The following is a 21,803-nucleotide window of genomic DNA, read 5'->3' on the forward strand; positions in this document are numbered from 1 at the left end:
ATGCCAGCATCAGGGGAGGCAACTCTGACCCAGCTGATGATGACAATGTACAGTTCTGCACCAAAACAACAGATGTAAGTGCACCATTTATGCTTGTGGTAGTACACAAATTCAGGGTTTTATCCTGATCTGTGCTGACAGACATTGTTAATATGATACTTTTATTCACTTGGAATTGACCATTGCTGATGTGTTTACACTGTTTACCTTGTTTACGATTATCTGAAGGTAATTTGGTTTTTCTAGCAGCGAATAGCTGGAATATTGCTGATGCGGCTTAAAGCACCACTTACTCACTCACTCAATTACCTTGTTTACTCTTTATCATGTCTACGATCTCATTAAAATCAGATCTTAGTTCTCGCTACCACTAAACAATGATCTTAGGCTATCCATTTACTGGTCATGTCAGACCGACCTTTCATCCGACCAAAAAGAACGTTGCTTACCAGATCGTGAAAGTGACAGTCGGAATGTGTTTTCTCATCATGCAACCTCGAAAAACACAGGTTGTTCTGGATGACAGTTACAGCCTTTATGACTGAATCCATACCATCTAGGGAATCTATTAGCCATTCCAGAAGGTTCTTTTGTTGATCAGTTAAATTTTTAATCGAGAATTTGTCAAAATATGTTTTGATGTGTAAAGCACGAGAAAGCTACTTTCTGATTGGCTGATTTTGACTTCTTCAGTCATTCCATTGGTCGATCAAGGCCGTTCTGACATGATCAGTAATGGGATGTCCTCAGATCTGTGTTTAGCGGAAGTGAAAACTAAGATCTGATTTTAATGAGATTGTCATGTCTACAACCCTAGTTATAACCAATATAGGTCCCCAGCAACATATGCCTCTCGTATTGTATGTCATTGTGTGAATCGATGCTCACAATGTCAATCACTGGTCTGACCATGTTTACACTATTTACTAAATTTATCACGTCTATCACTGGGGGGATTCCTGATAAGAATGTAGGTCCCCAGTAACGTATGCTTGTTGTGGGGGGGCGGTCGGGTAGCCTGGTGGTTAAAGCGTTCGCTCTTCACGCCGAAGACCCGGGTTCGATTCCTGACATGGGTACAATGTGTGAAGCCCATTTCTGGTGACCCCCGCCGTGATATTGCAGAAATATTGCTAAAAGCGGCGTAAAACCATACTCACTCACTCACTCACTATGCTTGTTGTGAAAGGCATCTTATTGGATCAGGTGGTTGATAGCAGGCCAGTGTATCACACAATTGTTAACCCTTTCACAGACAATGTACAGTGATCCCTCGCTATTGTGCTCTTCGATAAAGCGCTACCTCAGTTACTAAGCGCGGTAAGGCATGGCTCCCAAAATTTATGTACACTTTTAATACTGAGCGTTTTACACAGACATGATTGTATTGTTGTTCGTTGTTCATTTGCACATAACGCTTCTCATTGCACAATCAACCGTTTATCGCAGAATGGAGTTCTAATAATCTGTTTGAAAACATCTGCGGCAAGTCCCGGAAATATGATTGTCCTACTAGTTAACTTTTCCCACTATACATCCTTTGATCTTAGAAGTGCATGCATGCAATAAAAGAGAACCACAAGCGAAGTTTATATTCTTAATTAGTGGGCAATCCAATTTGAGATGACACTGTCATCTCACATGTAATTGCTGTCACAACACAGCGGTCATTCCTTTTGATTCGGATCAAGTAACCGTATCAAACCAATTAATCTGGCTTGAATGTGTATCTATATATGTATGAATGTGTATGAATGCGCATAGTGCCGGTCAAAACTCGTTTTCCGTATTTTAAGCAACATGACCAATCAATGCCACTGAAACACTCTGTACTTGTGTAATGAATTGTGATTGGCTCTTCACTCATAGCGTCTGTAACTACCATTATCGATCGATATTTTCATGTAAGTAGACTACATTCACATTGAATGTGACAGTTAAGGCTTGTAAATAATAACAAACGGCGAAAACATAATGGATATATATTTTTACACTATGAACGGTAAACAACTTGTATCACTGCAATGTGTGAGACAAGGCGAAGATCGTGAGATTGGCCGAGCGCACTCCCCCGCCTCGGCCTCGGTTAAACGGCTCATCGTCTATAACGCCCACTAATTATTTGGACCCCATTGGTAGCGTTGTAGCGAGGGACCACTGTATATCATTAGGAACACATAGGACATCATCATGATGTTGACTACAACAGTACAAGTGGACAAAGGTTTAAGTGTCCCTTGTTACACATAGGTGTCCATTATTACACACTGGTTTCGACTCGTGAAGATCCGGGTTAGAATAAGTCTTCAGCAACCCATGCTTGTCATAAGAGGTGACTATGCTGGTCGTAAGAGGGTACTCACAGGATCAGGTGGTCAGGCTCGCTGACTTGGTTAATACATGTCATCTTATCCCATTTGCGTGGATCGATACTCATGAAATCAATCACGGGATTGTCTGGTCCAGATTCGATTATTTACAGAAAGCTGTGATGCAGCTGGAATATTGCTGAGTGCGACGTTAAACAACAAACAAACATTTACAGGACATGTTGCACAACATTCACTCTCTCCAAATTCTCAGAAGTTTTTGGGGAAGTGAAATGAATTATATATTTCCTACTGATTGACTTAAGATTGAAGGTAGTTATTTTGGTGTCCACAGAGTGCTGCAAGGCAATGACAACCAGAACAGCTTCAGCGTGTATGGACGGGATGTGGATGTCTACCTCGGCGAGGCTCGGGCAGGAGACTCACTTGCCACCACTGCTGGGAGTAATAAGGTGAACTGCCTTCATATCATGTTATGTTATTGTCTGTGCTTCTGGGTTTAATCAACAACCTCCTCGGCCTAGTGGTAGAGCGTCCGCCTGGAGAGTGGAAGGTCCGGGGTTCAATCCCCAGCCGCGTCATACCAGCCGCGTCATACCAAAAGACGTTAAAAGATGGTACTTGTTACCCTGTCTGGCGCTCGGCATTAAGGGACCAAAACAAGGACTGGTCGGCTCAGAGTCAGTATACTGTGTCTGAGTGGGGTATTCATGTTAAACTGCAGCATGGTATCTCAGTGAGCTAGCACTATAAATCGGCATCAGTCCGGACTAGTACAAGAAGCCACACAAACACACACGCACATGCAAGTCGCCATATAAGAGCAATAACCTTGGACGCGACGTTAAACCCCATTTCACCTCACCTCACCTCTGAATTGAATCCTGAAGGAAGATAGGTCTTTCAGCATTAGAGTGTGTGTGAACTGGCTGATAGTCAGTACCCACACCCTGTTGGCCATGTGTTGGCGGTGTTTTCACAGTTAGAAATACATTTTCATTTTTACTAGTCTGCAAAACTGATCTGCTACAGAATTGCCATCTTCCTTATGGTGAAAGAGGAAATGTCTCTACAGGTTCCTGAATGTTGGAGACTAGAGGACTTATGTATAAGTTGCATCATGATTTAAATAGGGTTGACAATGCCGCGATGGACTGGTGCAATTCATTCTTTTTAGTATTTTCTGGTTTATGTGTGCATTAAAATATCCTCATCATTAGCAAGATACAAATTTAAATGGTCAAGTGAATTTATATATTGTGCATGTGAAAGTATTTTTCAAGTAAATAATTGCAAAATGTTAAGTCAATCCTTTGGCTATTAACATAATGACGGGCACATTCATACTTTGTTCACAGGGACTTGTTAATCTGACAGTGAATTATTGATTCAAATCTTTTTAACTTTCGTTTGTACATTTGCCATGTTTCCTGAATCTGTTGCTTATCATGGTTATGAACCATAATTATTTCACTGTTATCCCATAGTCCAATCATATGGTATTCATATGGTATGAGCCAGTCTTAGTCAAAATTCCTTGTTGGTTTTCAGGTTAAGATTACCCCTGTGGTGAACTACGACTGGGAACCGAAGTATTATATCGGCAACCTGGTGGCTGTACACCGAGACAATGACTTCGTGGCGTATGTGCTTAAAGGTAACGACCAGGATGACTCGGACATTACAGCTGAATCTGTTGATGAAAACAATCAGATCAGTATCTGAATTGGAATAGTCAACTTGATGTTCAAGTTTTCTGTTGATTGATAAGATGTTTACGAGATTAAAAATATACTTATTGTTATAAATTGTCATTTGCACCATTCTTGCCATACATAATCATAGTAATTAATGTTGTACTGAAAAAAATAATGATGTGATTGTTCCATATATTCAACAAATGTATCATTTTACAACGGGACCCATGAAGATCCGGGGTAGAATAGGTCTTCAGCAACCCATGCTTGTCACAGGAGGCGACTAACAGGATCGGGTCGTCAGACTCGCTGACTTGGTTGATGCATATCATTGTATCCCAATTTTGTGGATTGATGCTCATGATGTCAATCACTGGATTCAGACTCGATTATTTACAAACTGGCATCATATGGCTTGAATATTGCTGACTGGGGCGTTAACAAACAAACATTTTACAATGGTTATAATTGTTTCAGGAAAATCAAATGGAGTTGTTCGAGTCATCACTAGAAAAACAGCAGAGCGGGTGCTATTGAAGGATTTTGACGGACGGGTTATTGACGTCGCCTTTGCCCATACTGATGAAATTCTCCTGGCTGCCGTGGATGAAATAGGGAACTTGTTTGTGCATGAAATTAGAGAAGAAGATGGAAAAGTGGTGTATCCTTGATTCTTGAACTCTTCACATGCTACCTAGATGGGCTTTGATCATTGTTTATGTGTAATACCGTTTTTATAAGAATATTAGTTTAATTGTCTTCAAATTGTAGGGATTTGGGGGTAGAAAAGGTCCTAGCAACCTTCCGAGACTGCATGTTTTCAAGCCCTGGGCTTAATTACAGATTTTGTCTATTTTAATTGAGTAACACTTTATCCAATATTAAGCCCAGGGCCTAAAACAAAAAAGGACAAAACCATGGCAGTAGGAATGAAATTCCCAAGTTTAATGAAACAATACTCACAAGTGAAATGAGAGAGCAACACTTTAACATGAGACATGATTTTCTTTTTCAGCTAGAAAGTTATAAGTCCAGATCACATTCAAAATTGAAATGATAGCTGTAAAAAAGTAACAACAGACCAGTATAACTGTTATGTGTCTGCCCTGAAATGTCATACTGAGTAAGGGCGGTCCCGTAGCCTAGTGGTTAAAGCGTTCGCCCGTCACGCCGAAGACCCGGGTTCGATTCCCGACATAGGTACAATGTGTGAAGCCCATTTCTGGTGTCTCCCGCCGTGATATTGCTGGAATATTGCTAAAAGCGGCGTTAAACCATACTCGCTCACTCACTCACTCATACTGAGTAACCAGAATATCACCTCCAGTAGGGGTCCGATGTGGCGTGGAAATGTGGAAACCTCAAACAGTACTGGAGGACCAATATTGGTGCAAGTTGGTGAAATAGAAGCGAGTTGCAACCCTTGTTGAAGAACATCCAATAAGGGAGGTCAATCAATGTTTAAGTTTAATTGAAGCCCATGGGCTTATTTTATTTTTCTGTTTTTTAAGCCCATTAGCTAAATAACAAGGGGGCTTAAAAATGTGCAGCCCCGTGTGCCGCCGTAAGTTTAGTTACGTGCTGGGGGTGGTCAGACTCGGGTATCTGTATGTATCTATTGTGTCAAAGGATGCTGTTTATTGATACATGTAGTGTTTTATCAGTCATTGACATTGTTGATATTGAAAAGGTTGATGCATGTCATCGATCCCAATTGCGTGGATCGATGCTCATGATATTAATCACTGGATTGTCAGACTCGATTATTTACAGACCGCCGTCATATAGCTGGAATATTGCTGAGTGCGGCATAAAAAACAATCCAACAAACCAACCAACCAATGATATTGAGAAGGGATCCTACAGAGACTGACATTCCTTAACCTGTCAAGTTCCTCCCTGCTGCTGCATATCAAGCACCCCCAGGCCACGCCCTCATCGGAGTTCCATCGCGTCATCTGGTGCCCGTACATCCCTGAGGACTGCGAGGAGGCCATGACAGATGCTTCGTCACAGGACGCCTCACGGGTGCTAGTGCTCACTCACGATGCAGTGGTGTGTAGCTGATTCTGTGCTACTGTTACGGCCTTCGAAACTCACGCTAGTCAGATAGGCAGAGATTCCTAAATTGTAGAGGATAAGTGAAAATCAAATGATAGTGGACAGACTTCTAAGCCTGCTATCAACTTCCATAGTGTTGTACCATGCATGCCGTAAAAGGCGACTATGCTTGTCGAAAGAGGCAACTAACGGGATCGGGTGGTCAGGCTCGCTGACTTGGTTGATGCATGTCATCGTATCCCAATTGGGTGGATTGATGCTCATGATGTCAATCACTGGATTGTCAGGTACAGACTCAATTATTTATACAGACCGCCCTCATATAGCTGGAGTATTTTTGAGTGCAGTGTTTAACAACAACCAACCAACCAACCATAGTGTTGTAAGTCTTGGTTGTACCAGGATCTGATGATCATAGTTTCAAATCCAAGTTTCACCCTGATTATGATCCTTGGTTTGTTAGCACCCATGTCTGCTCGAGTTTTACCAAAGACATAAATTTCTATGATGTGTTCCTAAATTATTCAGAAGTTACACTGTTTACTCAATGTCCTTATCATTCAACGTAGCTAGTTTTATATGCCAATAATAGAATTTGTGATAATTGCCATGATTATGTTGTTTTTAAAGGCGGAGATTTGGAGCGTTGACATGGTAACCAAGGAACATGGATGTGGCCCTCACTATCCAAATACAATAGAGAGCGGTCTCATTACAATCAACAGCCACAGCAAGGTAGGACGTGACACTAGATCGACACTTAGTCTATATGGCTGAGAGACTGCCGATGTGACGTAAAACTTTAACTCACTCACTCACGTGACACTAGATCATCCCTTTGTCAGCTGAAGTAACTATCAGTCATCTGTAGAGATGGATTTGACGGGACAGTGATGAATTTAATGTCAAGATATCGTATTCAATGTCATAAGCACACCGCTCTAATAATCGCCCATGGCCAATTTGCTAATATATTATCTTGTGAACAATCCCAATTCTTAGCACCCCTTCAGTTTGATCAATGTACACAAGACTTATTCATTTGTGTATAATTCGCACTTATGTGTTATAATATGCACCCTTAATAATGGGCAATTAAATTCTGGAAAAATATGTCTGTCATATATCAACATTTCAGGCTGTCAGCATAAACCACGAAATTTACGATCTTTCAACTCTGTTTTTTTTTAACCAAAATAATATTCTTATAAGAGCCCCTTATTTCTAATTTTGAGAGCACCATGGGCGCTAATTATGTCAAATACGGTAATTGTTTTTTGTCTTTAAAAATCGCCTTTGTTCTCATTACTGAATGCATTAGTGCTGACATGATCGTAAGCCCCATTCTAATCAGCAGTCGTTATGCAAAGATTGCATTGTTATCCATGTATCTGAAAGCCGATTTTTACACTTACGTTGAGCGTTTATATCGTGTAATATGCAAGCGTTACATGGTTAATTTTCAAGATGATTTCTCTGAGAACCAATTATTAATTGTTTGGTTTCGGCCTTAAGGAAATCAATTTAAGAAGACTATTATCCAGCGTTTTGTATTTCAATTCTATAATGATAAATATCTTAAATCAATTTGCCACCGTTCGGAAGAACAGTAGTTGGAATGGATGGCTATTTTTAGGGTCCTATGTATTTATCGTAATAGAATGTGATACACTGGATTATCAAGGATAGCTATTTCACGTATGAGAATTTTCTGTTAATCTTTCCCCAGACCTCCGGCTAACTTTCATTGTTAGCCATTACCATCCTTGCTAATTGTATCGTGGTTTTTCTTCAGCCAATTGTCGATGCTGCATTTTCCCCCGATGGCACAGCGATGGCAACAGCGAGTCTTGATGGGGAGGTGAAATTCTTCCAGGTCTACATGCAGGAGGGCACCTCTCCCAGGTCAGAGGTCACAGCCGCTGGCTTACTTAGGAAATACCAGTGATAGAAGTGTAGTGTTTGCCACAGGGCCCCGATAATGATGTTAAGGTGTGCCCTTTAGAAATAAATGTGCCGACCAAATCAATACCAACAGTACAGTACAAACAATGAAGAAGTACTCTTATGCCATCCAAAGAATACATTTCAATGACAATAGAAAAAACCCAAAGTGAATCTGCTCATTAAAAGGCAGTTCCTTGTAGTTGAGAAATTTTGCCTGTGAGAATATTGTTTGGAGCAACTGAAAAACATCGCTGCGTACCCATCAGGGATCCGGAAACCGGTCTGTGCGCCAGACATCTCCGGCTGTGACTGCAAAGTGTCCTATTTAAAAAAGTGAAAACCATTCATTTTATGTTTTGCCAACCAGATATTTTCAAGACGGTACTTGCCAGACAGCAAATCAAAGGTTATAAAATGAAGAGGTGCAGCCTTTGTTGTTCATTTGTGTGTAAACGACTTGCAAGGGTGACTGAGCGCTATCAATCATCATCATATTATACGCAGTAAAAAACTGCAACCCTGGTACCCATTATTCATTAATCCAGACAGTTGGTTCCAGACTGTATAGATTAACAGGTTTCGATGTGTTTACATATCATGTGACGTGGCTATTATCATGCCGGGTAGGGGCATATTCAACTGTAGCCAGGATGGCTGTTTATTTGTTATGATAATCATATGAGATTGCACGGTGCTAGAGTGAGTGAGTTGGGTTCAACGTTGCTTTTAACAGATTCAAGTCATATGCGGCGTGTCAGCTTAATGTGTGAGGAAAGCCCAAAGTGATGCAGGTCCCAGATGTTTTACCACGAGCACGGTTATGGTGCTGACAAACCTAGAAACATAATCAGGGCAAACCGGGATTCGAACCCACAATCATAGGTTTCTGGTGTGCCAAAGGGACGCAACTCTGCACAGCGAATCGCGGTGCCTGATACGACTGGGCCACCTATGCCCCCCACAGTGCTAGAACTAAGCACGAATTCATATGGTCTAGTGGATAGAGAATCCGCCTTGAGAGCAGAAGGTTATGGCTGCGTCATATCAAAAGATGTTGGTAACTGGTACTTGTTACCCTGCATTGCCCTGTGAGGATTCTGGGTAAGAATAGGTACTCCAGCAACCTGTGCTGGTCGTTAGATACCCCAATGGATTGGGTGGTTAGTTTCGGCAATACTGTGTTATCATCCCCGCGAAGGCGATAATCGTTTCTCACAATATGGATAATTGGATTATCTGGTCCAGACTTGATTATTTACAGGCAGCTGTGATGTTGTAAAATTATCTAGAAAGTCTACTAGCTTGAACTGTCATAGCAAATAGGAACAACCCCCAGAATGCATTGCTTGTACTAGTCCAGATTTGTCTTGGTTTAATAGTGCAACCCCACTAAGATGCCATAAACACCTCTATCAGATTCAGTACACCGACCAGTCTTTGTTTTATCCCCTCAATGCCAAGTGCCAGACAGGTTTTTTTTGTTTTTTTTTAGTTTAACACCGCACACAGCAATATTCTTATGTCCCCGGAATATCAATAACTGGTTTGTCTGTTCCACACTTGATTATCAACAGGCTGTGTGTTATGGTTTGATTGTTTGTTTGTTGTTTAACGCCGCACTCAGCAATATTCCAGCTATATGACAACGGTCCGTAAATAATTGAGTCTGGACCAGACAATCCAGTGATACAATGACATGCATCAACCAAGTCAGCGAGCTTGACCACCCAATCCCATTAGTCTTGTTCGAATTTCTTTATTTCACATACTGAAGAGGCCACAGGCCTATAGTACAAGTTGAAGAATATACAGTTTTATACAATTTATGTACATATCTCACCAGATCACCTCACGTCATTCCACCTCACATTTCAACGCAGTCACATAATTTCACACATTCAGTACAATACCATGCCCTGTAATTTCATAATTTCTATATTACCATATCACATCTTGTTATATCATACACCATATTCTATAACATCATAACATATTGTATCATTATTGTAAGATCATATTATATAGTATTATTTCATATAACATTATCATAACATACTATACATACCATCGTACCATATATCACAACTATATTGTATCACATTTCAACATGTCATATCACACAACACATTAGCAATGTCATAGCTTGTCCCATCTTATCTTATCATATCATACCATATAATGCCATGTCATTCCATGCCAATTTATTTCATATCAATCAATCAATATTTATTCAACACTGGAAGACCGCAAGCCATATAATATGTACACTAAAAAACAGTATTTACACAATTTCTATAATACACATAATATATTGCATCATATCCCCTCATGCATCATATCACACCACATCACTTCATATTATATCACATCATGTCATGTCACATCATATCATTTCATATACATGTAACTATACTTAACCATTTGTAATATCACGTCCCACAATATCATATGACAGCCTAGTAGTTTAATACCATTTCTAACTCTTTTGTTTGTAGTTTATTCAGATGGCAAATATCTATAAATATGTACTTAATGTATATACACAATAGTTTCCTAGTACCAAGCAGATAAGATTATTCTTTCATAAGGTTCTGTCGGTATAAACAGAGGTTATCACGCGAGTGTGTTTGGGGATGGTAAATATCCTGCATTAGGAATAAACATTGTATTTAGCGAGCCTTGGCGAGCTAAATACATAGTGTTTATTCCTAATACAGGATATTTACCATCCCTAAACACACAAGCGTGATAACCTCTTTATCATATAATGTCATTCTTCAATTCTGTGCTTGAAAATCGCTTCTTCTCACTCACAAACATTACCTAAACATTGCGAGTTTTCCTGGAATGCGCGCATTGATATTTATTACGTCACAGGGTAGGTGATGTGTCAATCGGACAGTGACAGTAGCCAATATAGTTCAAACTGAAATCTGTTTCTTATACAGTGGCGAAGCAACATATACGCAAAACAACAATTGTTTTTACTTGCCTTTCGCGACAATCCATCGGTCTGTCCGCTAGAGTAACTGCCCTTTGTCAAAGGGAAGCTACTCTAACCCTAGTCTATGAGACATCACGGCCAGTGATTGTTCACAGTCGGCCTGTTCTGTCATAACGTTAAGAAGTGTAGTCAGATGTATACACAGCGCCAAAACGAAACAAGGTAACAATTCATACATCTTTCGCCTAAACCCGACTATTTTTTTTTGTGGAAAAGGTTTCAAGCTGCAGAGGTCTACAAGATATGGCTTCTGATCCCGCTTGGCTAGGCCTAGTGCCCTCGCAAAATTGTTTCGAAATTTATATCTCCAAAGTTGCCCAAACTTATAAAATGCCTTAGTTACGTCGCAGTTCGACACTGACTTTCAGTATATAAGACTGTTTTTTTTTAAATAATTGTAGCAATTATCCCTGTAGTTTATCCAGATTCACGATGGTTAATTCTGACTCGATCGCCGAATGACAAGTGCGACGCCATGTTTGTTTATAAACACTGAAAGTAGTCCCTACTTGACCTTTGATATTTGCATCTCTATCCGCATATGACCCTAACGGATATCGTTTTTATCCGTTGGCTTTATCCTGCCGAGAAACCTACCCATTATATGATAAAGAGGCATAATATATGAACATGGACACATTTTGTAAGATACTTCTTTTTGTGTTTGACAGCAATGTAACAAATTTAATAATATTAGGGTACCTGTAATAATAAGCTTGCGGGTATTTTTCTCTAAGGTGTAAATACACTGGACATACAAGTAAGAAATGAAATTCATCTTCTACTGAGTTTAAACTACATAGATTACAGATTCTTTCTTCACGAGGAATGTTTACATAGCGCCCTGTTTCTATTAAAAGGTCGTGAGATGAACATCTAAAACGTGAAAGAGCCGTTCGAAATTTTTTAACATTAACTTTTGATAAATAATCTTCCATAATTATTTCTGATTTAAACATTTTGTAATAAAAGCATTTGTTTCTTAGAGTCAATGATGCAGTCCAAGATTGTAAATAAATATCCTTTAATCTCTGGGTTAATGAAAGTATAAACATTGGTTTGGAATACACATTTTGGTTTTGCCAAATATCACCAAAGCCACAACTGAAAAGTAATTCTCTAACACCTGTAACCCAGTTTCTTTTCCCATTATTATCATAAACTATCATCATATTATAACAATTTTTTGGCAATCTATATGAGGGCATGTCAATAAGTCTCAGCCAATATTTAATAACTTTTATATTTAGAGAGGGAATCTTCCACATTCTCCACACCCCACCAAGCTGGAAGTGTTTATTTTAACACCTAAATACTTTTTGCAAACGTATAAATGAATCCTTTCTATGGCATCAAAGTGCTGTAAACCCCAGACTTCTGCCCCATACAACAAAATGGGGAGTATCTTTATATCAAATATTTTAAAAAAAGATTGATGAGAAATGGTTTCTAAAACTTTCAAACTCTTATGGATACTTACAAAGACCTTTCTTGCTTGTAAAGCAGCTTGATACAAATGTTTATGCCATGACAAGTTTCTACTGAAGTAAACACCAAGATATTTATAAAATCCTGTAGTTTCTATTTTTTGTCCTTTGAAGGACCAATATTCTTTACTTGCTAAATGACCTCCATTCTTAAATACCAAAACCAATCCCATTAGTCACCTTTTACTACAAGCATGGGTTGCTGTAGACCTATTCTAACCAGGGTCTTTGCGGGTCGTTATAGTTTGAATATTTGCCTGGGTGTTGTATGAATGTGTCGCTGAATGTAACCAGGCCGTTCTATGACAGGTGTCTGCACCAGTGGAAGCCCCATGAAGGCAAGCCGATGTCCTGTCTCTTCTTCCTGGACGATCACAAAAACCTCAGTGCTGAGTGAGTTGCAAATATTGTGTTACAAGTGGTTTAAAAGTGTTAATAGTAGAATGTCTTGTTGGACGTAGTAACTTTCATTGACCCTATTCCAATCGTCACTGTAATGTTTACTGAGATAAGGTAAAGTTTCCTTGCTTCTGTTACAAATGTGATTAGTAGAATGTTGGATTTGGGCTTGGATTCAGTCACGCTTGGTCAGTATGGACTGAGTTGGTCCTGGTATAAACTAACAACCTTATCAGTGATTCGAATTGTTTTCATTAGAATCGAAATGTTCCACATTAGTCAGACCCAAGCTGTATTGAAATAGTTCCTAGAAATTCTTTAGTTGTTTTCAAATTCGACACCTGTATGTTTGATGTTTGTAGTGCCCAGTTTTGGAAGTATGCAGTGACTGGTGCCAATCAGAACCAGGAGCTGAAGATCTGGAGCTGCGAGTCCTGGAACTGTCTACAGACAATCAGGTTGGTAATCATGGTAACATCATTACTTCATCAATAGGACTTGTCACAAGAATTTGCTACATCATAGGAAACAAGCATCTATTCATAAAGTTTTTGGGAGGATGTGGACATTTGGTTATTGCAACATATGGATGTAAGTGCTGTTCTGATTATTCCGTCCAGGAAGAAGAGGCAGGACATCGGTTTGCCGTCATGGGGCTTCCACTGGTGCAGACACCTGTTCTGATTAAGCTATTAAATTGATTACTATATTCCATCAGTATTTCTTAAAATCGGTCTTGTCACATCATATGATGAATTTTCTTTACATTGAAATTTTTCACAGTTTTTGTCTTTCTAGATGAGTGAAAAATGAGGACAACTAAGAACATGTTTGGTTCATAATTTTTTTATATGATTCCCAATGGACACAATTTGACGTACTGGAAGAAAACTATAAATGTTACTAGTTTAGATATCAGGATTTAAGTTGATTCCCAATGCCAAAGGAGATAATAAAATTTATTTTTTATTTTGTGCATAAACTGAATGTGATTCTGAAGTCTTAATTGTTTGCAACACCCGTTAACTGACACAGTCACCCTAACACTGGACATTGTTCGTGGACAGATTTGTGAACCCACCTAACATGGATGGTGGTCCACTGGCAGAGGTGTCCTTGAAAGCAGGCCTTGATCTTGGTGCTAAATACCTGGTGCTGTCAGACAGAATGCGGAAGGTGAGAGTTCTTACACTGTGAAATATGAACTTACCAGGTAAACTACTACCTCTTGACGACCAGTGAAGATCCGAGGTAGAACAGGTCTTCAGCAAGCCATGCTTACCGTAAAAGGTGACTATGCTTGTCGTAAAAGGCGACTAATGGGATCGGGTGGTCAGACTGGCTTACTTGGTTGATGCATATCATCAAGATATTAATCACTGGATTGTCTGGTCCAGACTCGATTATTTACAGACCGCCGTCATATAGCTGGAATATTGCTGAGTGCGGCATTAAACAACAAACCAACAACAACCAACTACCTCTTGACAACATCAGAGCTTTGTCCAGGACGTTTGTAAGAGGTGACTAAATGGACCGGGAGGTCAGATTTAGTGACTTGGTTGATTGCATGTCATTTTACCCTGATGGCGTGGATGGTTGCTCATAATATGAATCACTGGATTATCTGGTACAGACTTGATTATTTTAAGGGCGCTGTCTTATGGCTTGAATATTGCTGAGTGCAGCGTTAAGCAACAAACTAAAGCATACGGGTCGTATGTTACAGATGCTGTATAGATAAGGCAGGGTTTTACGTGACTCACAAATGTGCGTCGATTAGGCACAAAATAGATAAGGCACAGAATAGACATGGACAAAAAATATACTGTGTCCTGAAGGACGCACAATAATATTCATTGTACCTACAGCGTATCAAGAGCAATGATGAGTGTTATTTCATTCATCAATAAAGACCACGGTCCACATGATCATTGATTCATTCCAGTAATAATCAAGATGTACAGTACACCACACCATATCATTACTTTACAGGACCCTCATATTGCCTGCAAGGACCCTTAAAAGTAATTATTTGGGGTCCCCCAGACACCCAGTTTTGTAAGTCAAGGTAAAACCCTGATAAGGTGTAGACATTCGCCGGTCAGCTGTATTTTGACGGGCGGCCAGGTAGCCTAGTTGTTAAAGCCTTCACTCATCACACCGAAGACCCGGGTTTGATTCCCGACATTGGTACATTGTGTGAAGCCCATTTCTGATTCCCCTGCCGTGATATTGCTGGAATTTTGCTAAAAGCGGCGTAAAACCATACTCACTCACTCACTCACTGTATTTTGACATGGGTTGTACGTTACTGATGCTGAATGTGTATAGATGAGGTGTAGACATTCACCGGTCAGCTGTATTTTTACATGGGTTGTATGTTGCAGATGTTGAATGTGTATAGATGAGGTGTAGACATTCACCGGTCAGCTGTATTTTGACATGGGTTGTATGTTGCAGATGTTGAATGTGTATAGATGAGGTGTAGACATTCACCGGTCAGCTGTATTTTTACATGGGTTGTATGTTGCAGATGTTGAATGTGTATAGATGAGGTGTAGACATTCACCGGTCAGCTGTATTTTTACATGGGTTGTATGTTGCAGATGTTGAATGTGTATAGATGAGGTGCAGACATTCACCAGTCATCTGTATTTTGACATGGGTTTTATGTTGCAGATGTTGAATGTGTATAGATGAGGTGCAGACATTCACCGGTCAGCTGTATTTTGACATGGGTTGTATTTTGCAGATGTTGAATGTGTATAGATGAGGTGTAGACATTCACCGGTCAGCTGTATTTTGACATGGGTTGTATGTTGCAGATGTTGTATGTGTTACAAGTCCACCAGGAGGGCACGTCGACCACGGCACATGTCAGCTCCGTGTCGGAGTTCCTGCTTGCCCAGCCCTGCCTCAGTTACGCCATCCTGGACGCCAGCACCAAGAAGCTGAAGAAGTCCCCCAATGACTCCCATCTGGATGAAATAACCACAGGTAAGTCTACATGGCTAGCCCACCTGTTATTTGTGCCCTTAATTATCACGCTAAGTTGGACTGACTGCCTCCATGGTCTAGTGGTAGAGTGTCAGCCCAGAGAGCGGAAGGTTCGGGGTTTAATATCCCCGGCTGCGTGATACCAAAAAAAGAATAAAAGATGGAACTTTGTGTTTTCCTGCCTGACGCTCGACGTTAAGGGGCTCTCACAAGGACTGGTCAGCTCGGAGTCAGTATACTGTGTCTGGGTGGGGTATTCATGTTAAACTGCATGGAAACTCAAGTGGGCTTGCACTATAAAATCGGGCATTAGTCTGGACTAGTGCAAGCAGCCACACACGAATGCATGCATGTCGCTGTATAAGTGCAATAATCTTGGATGCAACGTTAAATCCCTCACCCCACCTCAATTGGCTCCCAGGGGCAAAGTAGGGATAGTGTTCAGGTAACATGGGTTGATTTTCACAACAATTTCCTTGTATTTGGGACCCATACATTGAGCCACTTGTTACTTGCCTGACCCTTGTATATCATTAGTGTTTGTTATACCTCTATTAAGAATTTTGCAGTTCCATTCTTGCAATTCCATTGGTTAATCCGTACCACATGACAAAACAATACATTTCAATGTAGACCCTGAAATCATGTGACTGACATTGACCTTGAATATTTACTTGTCACATGATCAGTATTGACCTGTCACGTGATGAATATTGACTCGTCTCAAAGAAAACAAGATGGCATCTGGTACGAACATTTCATGGTTCGCAGCTAAGTTACTGTAATGAAACAGAGGATGGTGTAAAGACTTTATAAACTTTTAAGTGAATTTCGGTATACTAAAACAAATGATTATTCTTGAAGAGGTAAATATGCGAAAAAAGGCCCCTTGTACCTGACCCCTTTGGCAGTCAGACCACCATCAAGTGTTGGGTCCTTGAGTCCTTGGGTCCTTGTTTTTGCATATTGACCTCATCAAGAGTAATTATTGTATAGTGTGTGGTCAGCTGTCCTTTTGCTTGGTTGTTGAGCTGATCGAGTTGATTGTTAATTGTGCAACCAGGGGACCTAGACGGCGACGCCACAGATGACATCAACCGCCTACACAGGCCGGAGGAGACCACCACGGGCGTTCAGCTGAGACTGTTCGCAGTTCATTCAAAGTGAGTTGGAAATACTCATGGGGTCCTTTCCTTTTCCTTTCCCATGCAAATGTCGGGTTTGAATTGGTCTGCAGCAACTTGTGTTGGTCGTAAGAGGTGACTTAATGGATCAGGGTCAGTGACTTGGAAATTTGCATGTCATTGTACTCTGACTCCGTGGATTGATGCTCTCAAAATCAGTTGATTGTCTGGTCCAGATTTGATTATTTACAGGCTGCCATCTCATAGCTAGAATATTGCAGACTGGCCTAAACAAACAAAACTTTATTCTTTTACTCATTCAGGAGCTTGTTGATTTAGTGTCCTCATGACTTCAGCTTTGTCGTCTAGTGCGACCCAGTCACTTCCCGGCCATCGTGATGATGTAGCCGTAGTATTCAGGATATTGGTGTCTGGCTAAAGACAACTTTCACTCACTGACTGATGCATCTATCTCTCACTGTAGAGCTCTGCAGGAGTTGCTGATCCGCTACAAACCGGAGTCCTCGGTGCCGCCCCCCTCCACCCCATCAGTCAGCTCCATCTCTCATGATGAGACAGGTAGGAAAGTTGTGATATATACAACATGGTCTTCAATACGTGTGAAAGTCAAGGGGCCCTTCTATCCCGAATGTTTAAGGTGATATTTAGCAGGGCCCTGTTTTCAAATACTACAGCAGCAAACACAGGTCCAGACTTGACTTCTAACAGTGTAGGGGCGGTGGGGTAGCCTAGTGGTTAAAGCGTTCGCTTGTCACGCCAAAGACCTGGGTTCGATTCCCGACATGGGTACATTGTGTGAAGCCCATTTCTGGTGTCCCCTGCCGTGATATTGCTGGGATATTGCTAAAAGCGGCATAAAACCATACTCACTCACTCACTCTAACAGTCTAACGTTGTAGAGCTAGACTGTTCTGTGTGTCACATACAAACAAACAGGATGTCCCTATGCTGTCCCCTTAAATATGAAGGCTTGAAGTTCTCTTATTGCTGACATCTAATGCATATTGTGTCATACACGTTATCATCAATTAATGTTCGGGGGATAAGATCGAAAGAGACATGACAGTAGATAACTGTTTCCTTTATTGTATGTTTGTAAGATGTGGTGCCTGTTGCAGGTTTGCGTGACGCCTTGTCGGACATCAGCATGAGCGTGGAGCAGAGTCTCCCCGAGAGCCTTGGCAGCAACTCCTCCGCCCTCCACGACAACTCCAACCCAGTGCTGCTCACTCCCGATGCATTTACCAGTCCTAGTCCAAAGTAATCAGTCTCAGTAGCATTACCCACTGCAGTTCTTCAATATAAAAAACTATTTTATTTGGGGGAAGAATTGCGTCCCCATAACCCATGCTTGTAGGAATTGTCTAATATGGTCGGGGTGATCAGTCTTGGTGACTTGGCTGATTGCATGTCATTATTTCCCAATAGGGTGGATTGTTGCTCATGCTTAAGCAGTTTCAGTTGCATGTTTCAGACTGTTGGTTCGATTTGCCCAGTCATCTGAGGTGTGCAGAGTTGTGTCCCTTTGGCACGCCAGGAACTTATGACCATTGGTTTTGAATCCTGGTTTGCTGCAATTATGTTTCTAGGTTTGTCAGCACTATACCTGTTCTCATGTCCACCAAAGTAGTAAATGTCCGAGGCCGCATCACTTCCGGCTTTCCTCCCACATGAAGCTGACACGCTGTGATATAACTGGAATACTGTCTCTTTAAACACAACTTACTCACTCACAGACACTCACTGGGGCAGTCGGGTAGCCAAGTGGTTAAAGCGTTAGCTCGTCATGCCGAAGGCCCGGGTTCAATTCCCGACATGGGTACAATGTGTGAAGCCCATTTATAGTGTCCCCTCCCGTGATATTGCTGTAATATTGCTAAAAGCGGCGTAAAACTAAACTCACTCACTCACCCTATTAATAGACCTGCAAACTTCACGCACTAACTCAATGATAAATGCCTAAACCACTGCTAAGAATTTAAGCTGGTCGTAAAACAATACTCACTCACAGACACTCACTATTTACAGATACAGCTGGACTATAGTTGGCTGGGTGTTTTAGTAGTATACAACAACAGATTTTGTAAAACACCCGGTCTGAACTATGAGTAGAGTGAAACCATTAGGTTTATGAAAGCCCTGCTTGTTGGACATGAGTTGGGGACAACTTACACAAATATCGACACGTTGCTACTTATGTACGGACTATTTAACCTTCAGGGTTTGTTGGTGAATGAGATGGTGTAAGAGAGCGAATATTATTACTGCTTCAACACGTTCAATTCAAGAGCCAAATTTGTTTTGTCAGTACTTCCAGGCTGAAATAGTCTGGATAATTTTGCCGCGAATGATAAATGGTGTTCTTATACAGGCACTATTTCATTTATTTCCAGCAACAAAACTATGTCAGTGCAGAACTCTCTGGATCATGTTCGAGGCAGTGGAACGATGGATCACATGCGCGGCAGTGGATCTAGTACCAGTAGCTTCACTCATGTCACGCCCATGAACGATGAGATCTTCACCCCTCGTAGCTCAGCATCCGGGGACCGGACAGTCATGTCGCCAGGCAGTACCATTGCCCACACACCCTCATCCAAGGGCGACGCCCAGTCACAGGATGTGACACCCACAAACATGCCCCTACCCCCCATCGACTCAGTAGAAGAAGAGGAGCTTGCCACGCCAAAGGGGGGACCTGAGTCGGAAAAAGGGGATGCTCACAATCATTCTGCACAAGAAGTTCTGGAGGATTTCTTCACCCAGGTAGGAATTTTTAAAATTGCACACTGGAAATGTGACTGCATTGCGTGCAATCGTCCAGTCACCCAGTCGTCTAAGGCGCCGCAAGAGTCTGTGCAGAGTTGTGTCCCTTGGGCACGCCAGAAACCTATGATTGTGGGTTCGATTCGCGGTCACCCCAATTATTTTCTAGGTTTGTCAGCACCATACCCGTGCTCCTGGGTTTCACTGAAGTGGTAAACGTCTGAGATCTGCATCTCTTCGGGCTTTCCTCCCATATAAAGCTGACATGCCACGATATAACTGTTAAAAGCGCCGTTAAACCCAACTCACTCACTCATTCCTGGTATTTATATAATGAATGATAAGAGATAGGGGTGTTTGTGAGATAGGTTGTGAAGAAGGTTAAAACTTCATTGTTTTATTTGAAACTTGAGATCTACAACAGAGTTAATGGTATTAGCTGGTGCTCAGCTGTTACTCGTTTACACAAATGTGAAACTCTGCATACATGATACCCCACTGTGATATTGCTAGAATATTATGGATTATAGCATAATACCACTTGAATACAGCTGTACACATACAGTCTGTGACTTGAGCCACTGGCCTGAAGCCCGAGTCTAATAATATTCTGTTCGGTCTAGTAATCTCAGAAGTATTAGTCCCTGTAATTACACCAGCATTGATTTGAAATGACACTGAGAGATGAGTTCTGCCTATTAACCTCAAAATATTTTGGCACAGACTGTATGTATGTGAAGAACGGTTTAAGATGTTATAGAAAACAGAAACTTTTTTGCCCACTAGTCCTTATTATGATAACATATAGCAAAACCCTAAAAATGGCAAATTTCTACTAGTCCTTATGATACCTTAACTATTGGTCAGTTTGGCAAGGACTACAGGAAACTGCTGGAAATGTTATCGAAGTGGGGCTGTGTTGTAAAGACATGTACATGATGTATGAACTGTTTCCAGGCAGGTGCCTCCAACAGGTCGGTGGACAGTGCGTCCAGCACGGGGCGGTTTGACGTCAGCGAGATAGTTCCCCCCCCGCCGGGGCAGCCCGAGGTCAGGCACCGCACTGACTACGACGAGAACGACCAGGAGGTGGCTGAAGTGCTAGGTACACCATTTGTGGATAATATTTGACCTTGTGAGGATCCTGGGACAAAATAGTTCTGTTGTATTGCTGATGGGGTCTGTCTCAAACATGGTTGACATGGGTATACTGTAAACTATGGTAATAACGAACTCAAAGGGACAACAGATTTCAATTTGTTATAACCATAGTTTGTTATAAGCATATTTAAGCATATACACAGCAAATGTCTGGGACCAAAAACTAAGTTTGATATTATATCCGTCAGTTCGTTATAATATGTTCGTTATAAATGTAGTTTACTGTATTCATATATCAAAATATTTTGCTCTTGATTATGCGTGAGTCTGTCGAATTAACAAAGTGTGTGAACGAGTTGCATATTTGTTTTGTGCAAAGAAATGCTGATATTATTTACTCTTTCAGTTTATGTGAGTTTGATGACTTGGTGGATGTGTTTGTTTATGTGGGTCCATTGTGTATTGGAAAATATCTATCAGCTTCATTCGAGACAAATTATCCAACTGTATTTAATATTTTATAAAGGTCTTTGTCTCATCATTTTAAACAAAGTCGTCCTTACCTAAAAATGCTTGAGTAGAAATTGTTTTGGGTTTTGCCCCGCTGTATTGTGCATAAGTTGTTGTATTTTGTGTATCAGGTGAAAGCTATGTTGCTGCTGAGGAGGAAGGGGGTGAAGCTGAAGAGTTCCAGGAGGGGGAGACAACTGGAGAGGAGTTACATGTTCCCCGTGCCTGGCCCAAACCACCAGATGTACCTGGAGTTAACCAAAATCTGTCATCAGAGGCTGTGGTACGGGACAACAGGTAAGTTGTGACAGAGCTACCTATCTTCTGTTTGTGGAGTGTCAGTGTGTGTGTGTGGT

The 21,803-nt window shown here is 41.0% G+C and overlaps 1 protein-coding gene across 1 annotated transcript in view; it reads left to right on the top strand.

Moving 5' to 3' along the window:
* The window catches only part of LOC139454540 (enhancer of mRNA-decapping protein 4-like), a 34,463-nt gene continuing 12,660 nt past the window's right edge, over nucleotides 1-21,803 (top strand). Inside the window, exons 1-17 of the mRNA XM_071236322.1 lie at nucleotides 1-74; nucleotides 2,665-2,782; nucleotides 3,882-3,987; nucleotides 4,505-4,688; nucleotides 5,920-6,082; nucleotides 6,719-6,823; nucleotides 7,884-7,993; nucleotides 12,836-12,919; nucleotides 13,288-13,383; nucleotides 13,993-14,101; nucleotides 15,754-15,925; nucleotides 16,989-17,088; nucleotides 17,534-17,628; nucleotides 18,189-18,330; nucleotides 19,464-19,836; nucleotides 20,794-20,941; nucleotides 21,579-21,744. Of these exons, the coding sequence (XP_071092423.1) occupies nucleotides 1-74; nucleotides 2,665-2,782; nucleotides 3,882-3,987; nucleotides 4,505-4,688; nucleotides 5,920-6,082; nucleotides 6,719-6,823; nucleotides 7,884-7,993; nucleotides 12,836-12,919; nucleotides 13,288-13,383; nucleotides 13,993-14,101; nucleotides 15,754-15,925; nucleotides 16,989-17,088; nucleotides 17,534-17,628; nucleotides 18,189-18,330; nucleotides 19,464-19,836; nucleotides 20,794-20,941; nucleotides 21,579-21,744 (2,345 nt within the window). The remainder of the gene's footprint in view (nucleotides 75-2,664; nucleotides 2,783-3,881; nucleotides 3,988-4,504; nucleotides 4,689-5,919; nucleotides 6,083-6,718; nucleotides 6,824-7,883; nucleotides 7,994-12,835; nucleotides 12,920-13,287; nucleotides 13,384-13,992; nucleotides 14,102-15,753; nucleotides 15,926-16,988; nucleotides 17,089-17,533; nucleotides 17,629-18,188; nucleotides 18,331-19,463; nucleotides 19,837-20,793; nucleotides 20,942-21,578; nucleotides 21,745-21,803) is intronic.

The sequence above is a fragment of the Haliotis cracherodii genome, unplaced genomic scaffold (assembly GCF_022045235.1).
Source record: "Haliotis cracherodii isolate W230 unplaced genomic scaffold, xgHalCrac1.p SCAF_10, whole genome shotgun sequence".
In the NCBI taxonomy this organism is placed as follows: Eukaryota; Metazoa; Mollusca; class Gastropoda; order Lepetellida; family Haliotidae; genus Haliotis; species Haliotis cracherodii.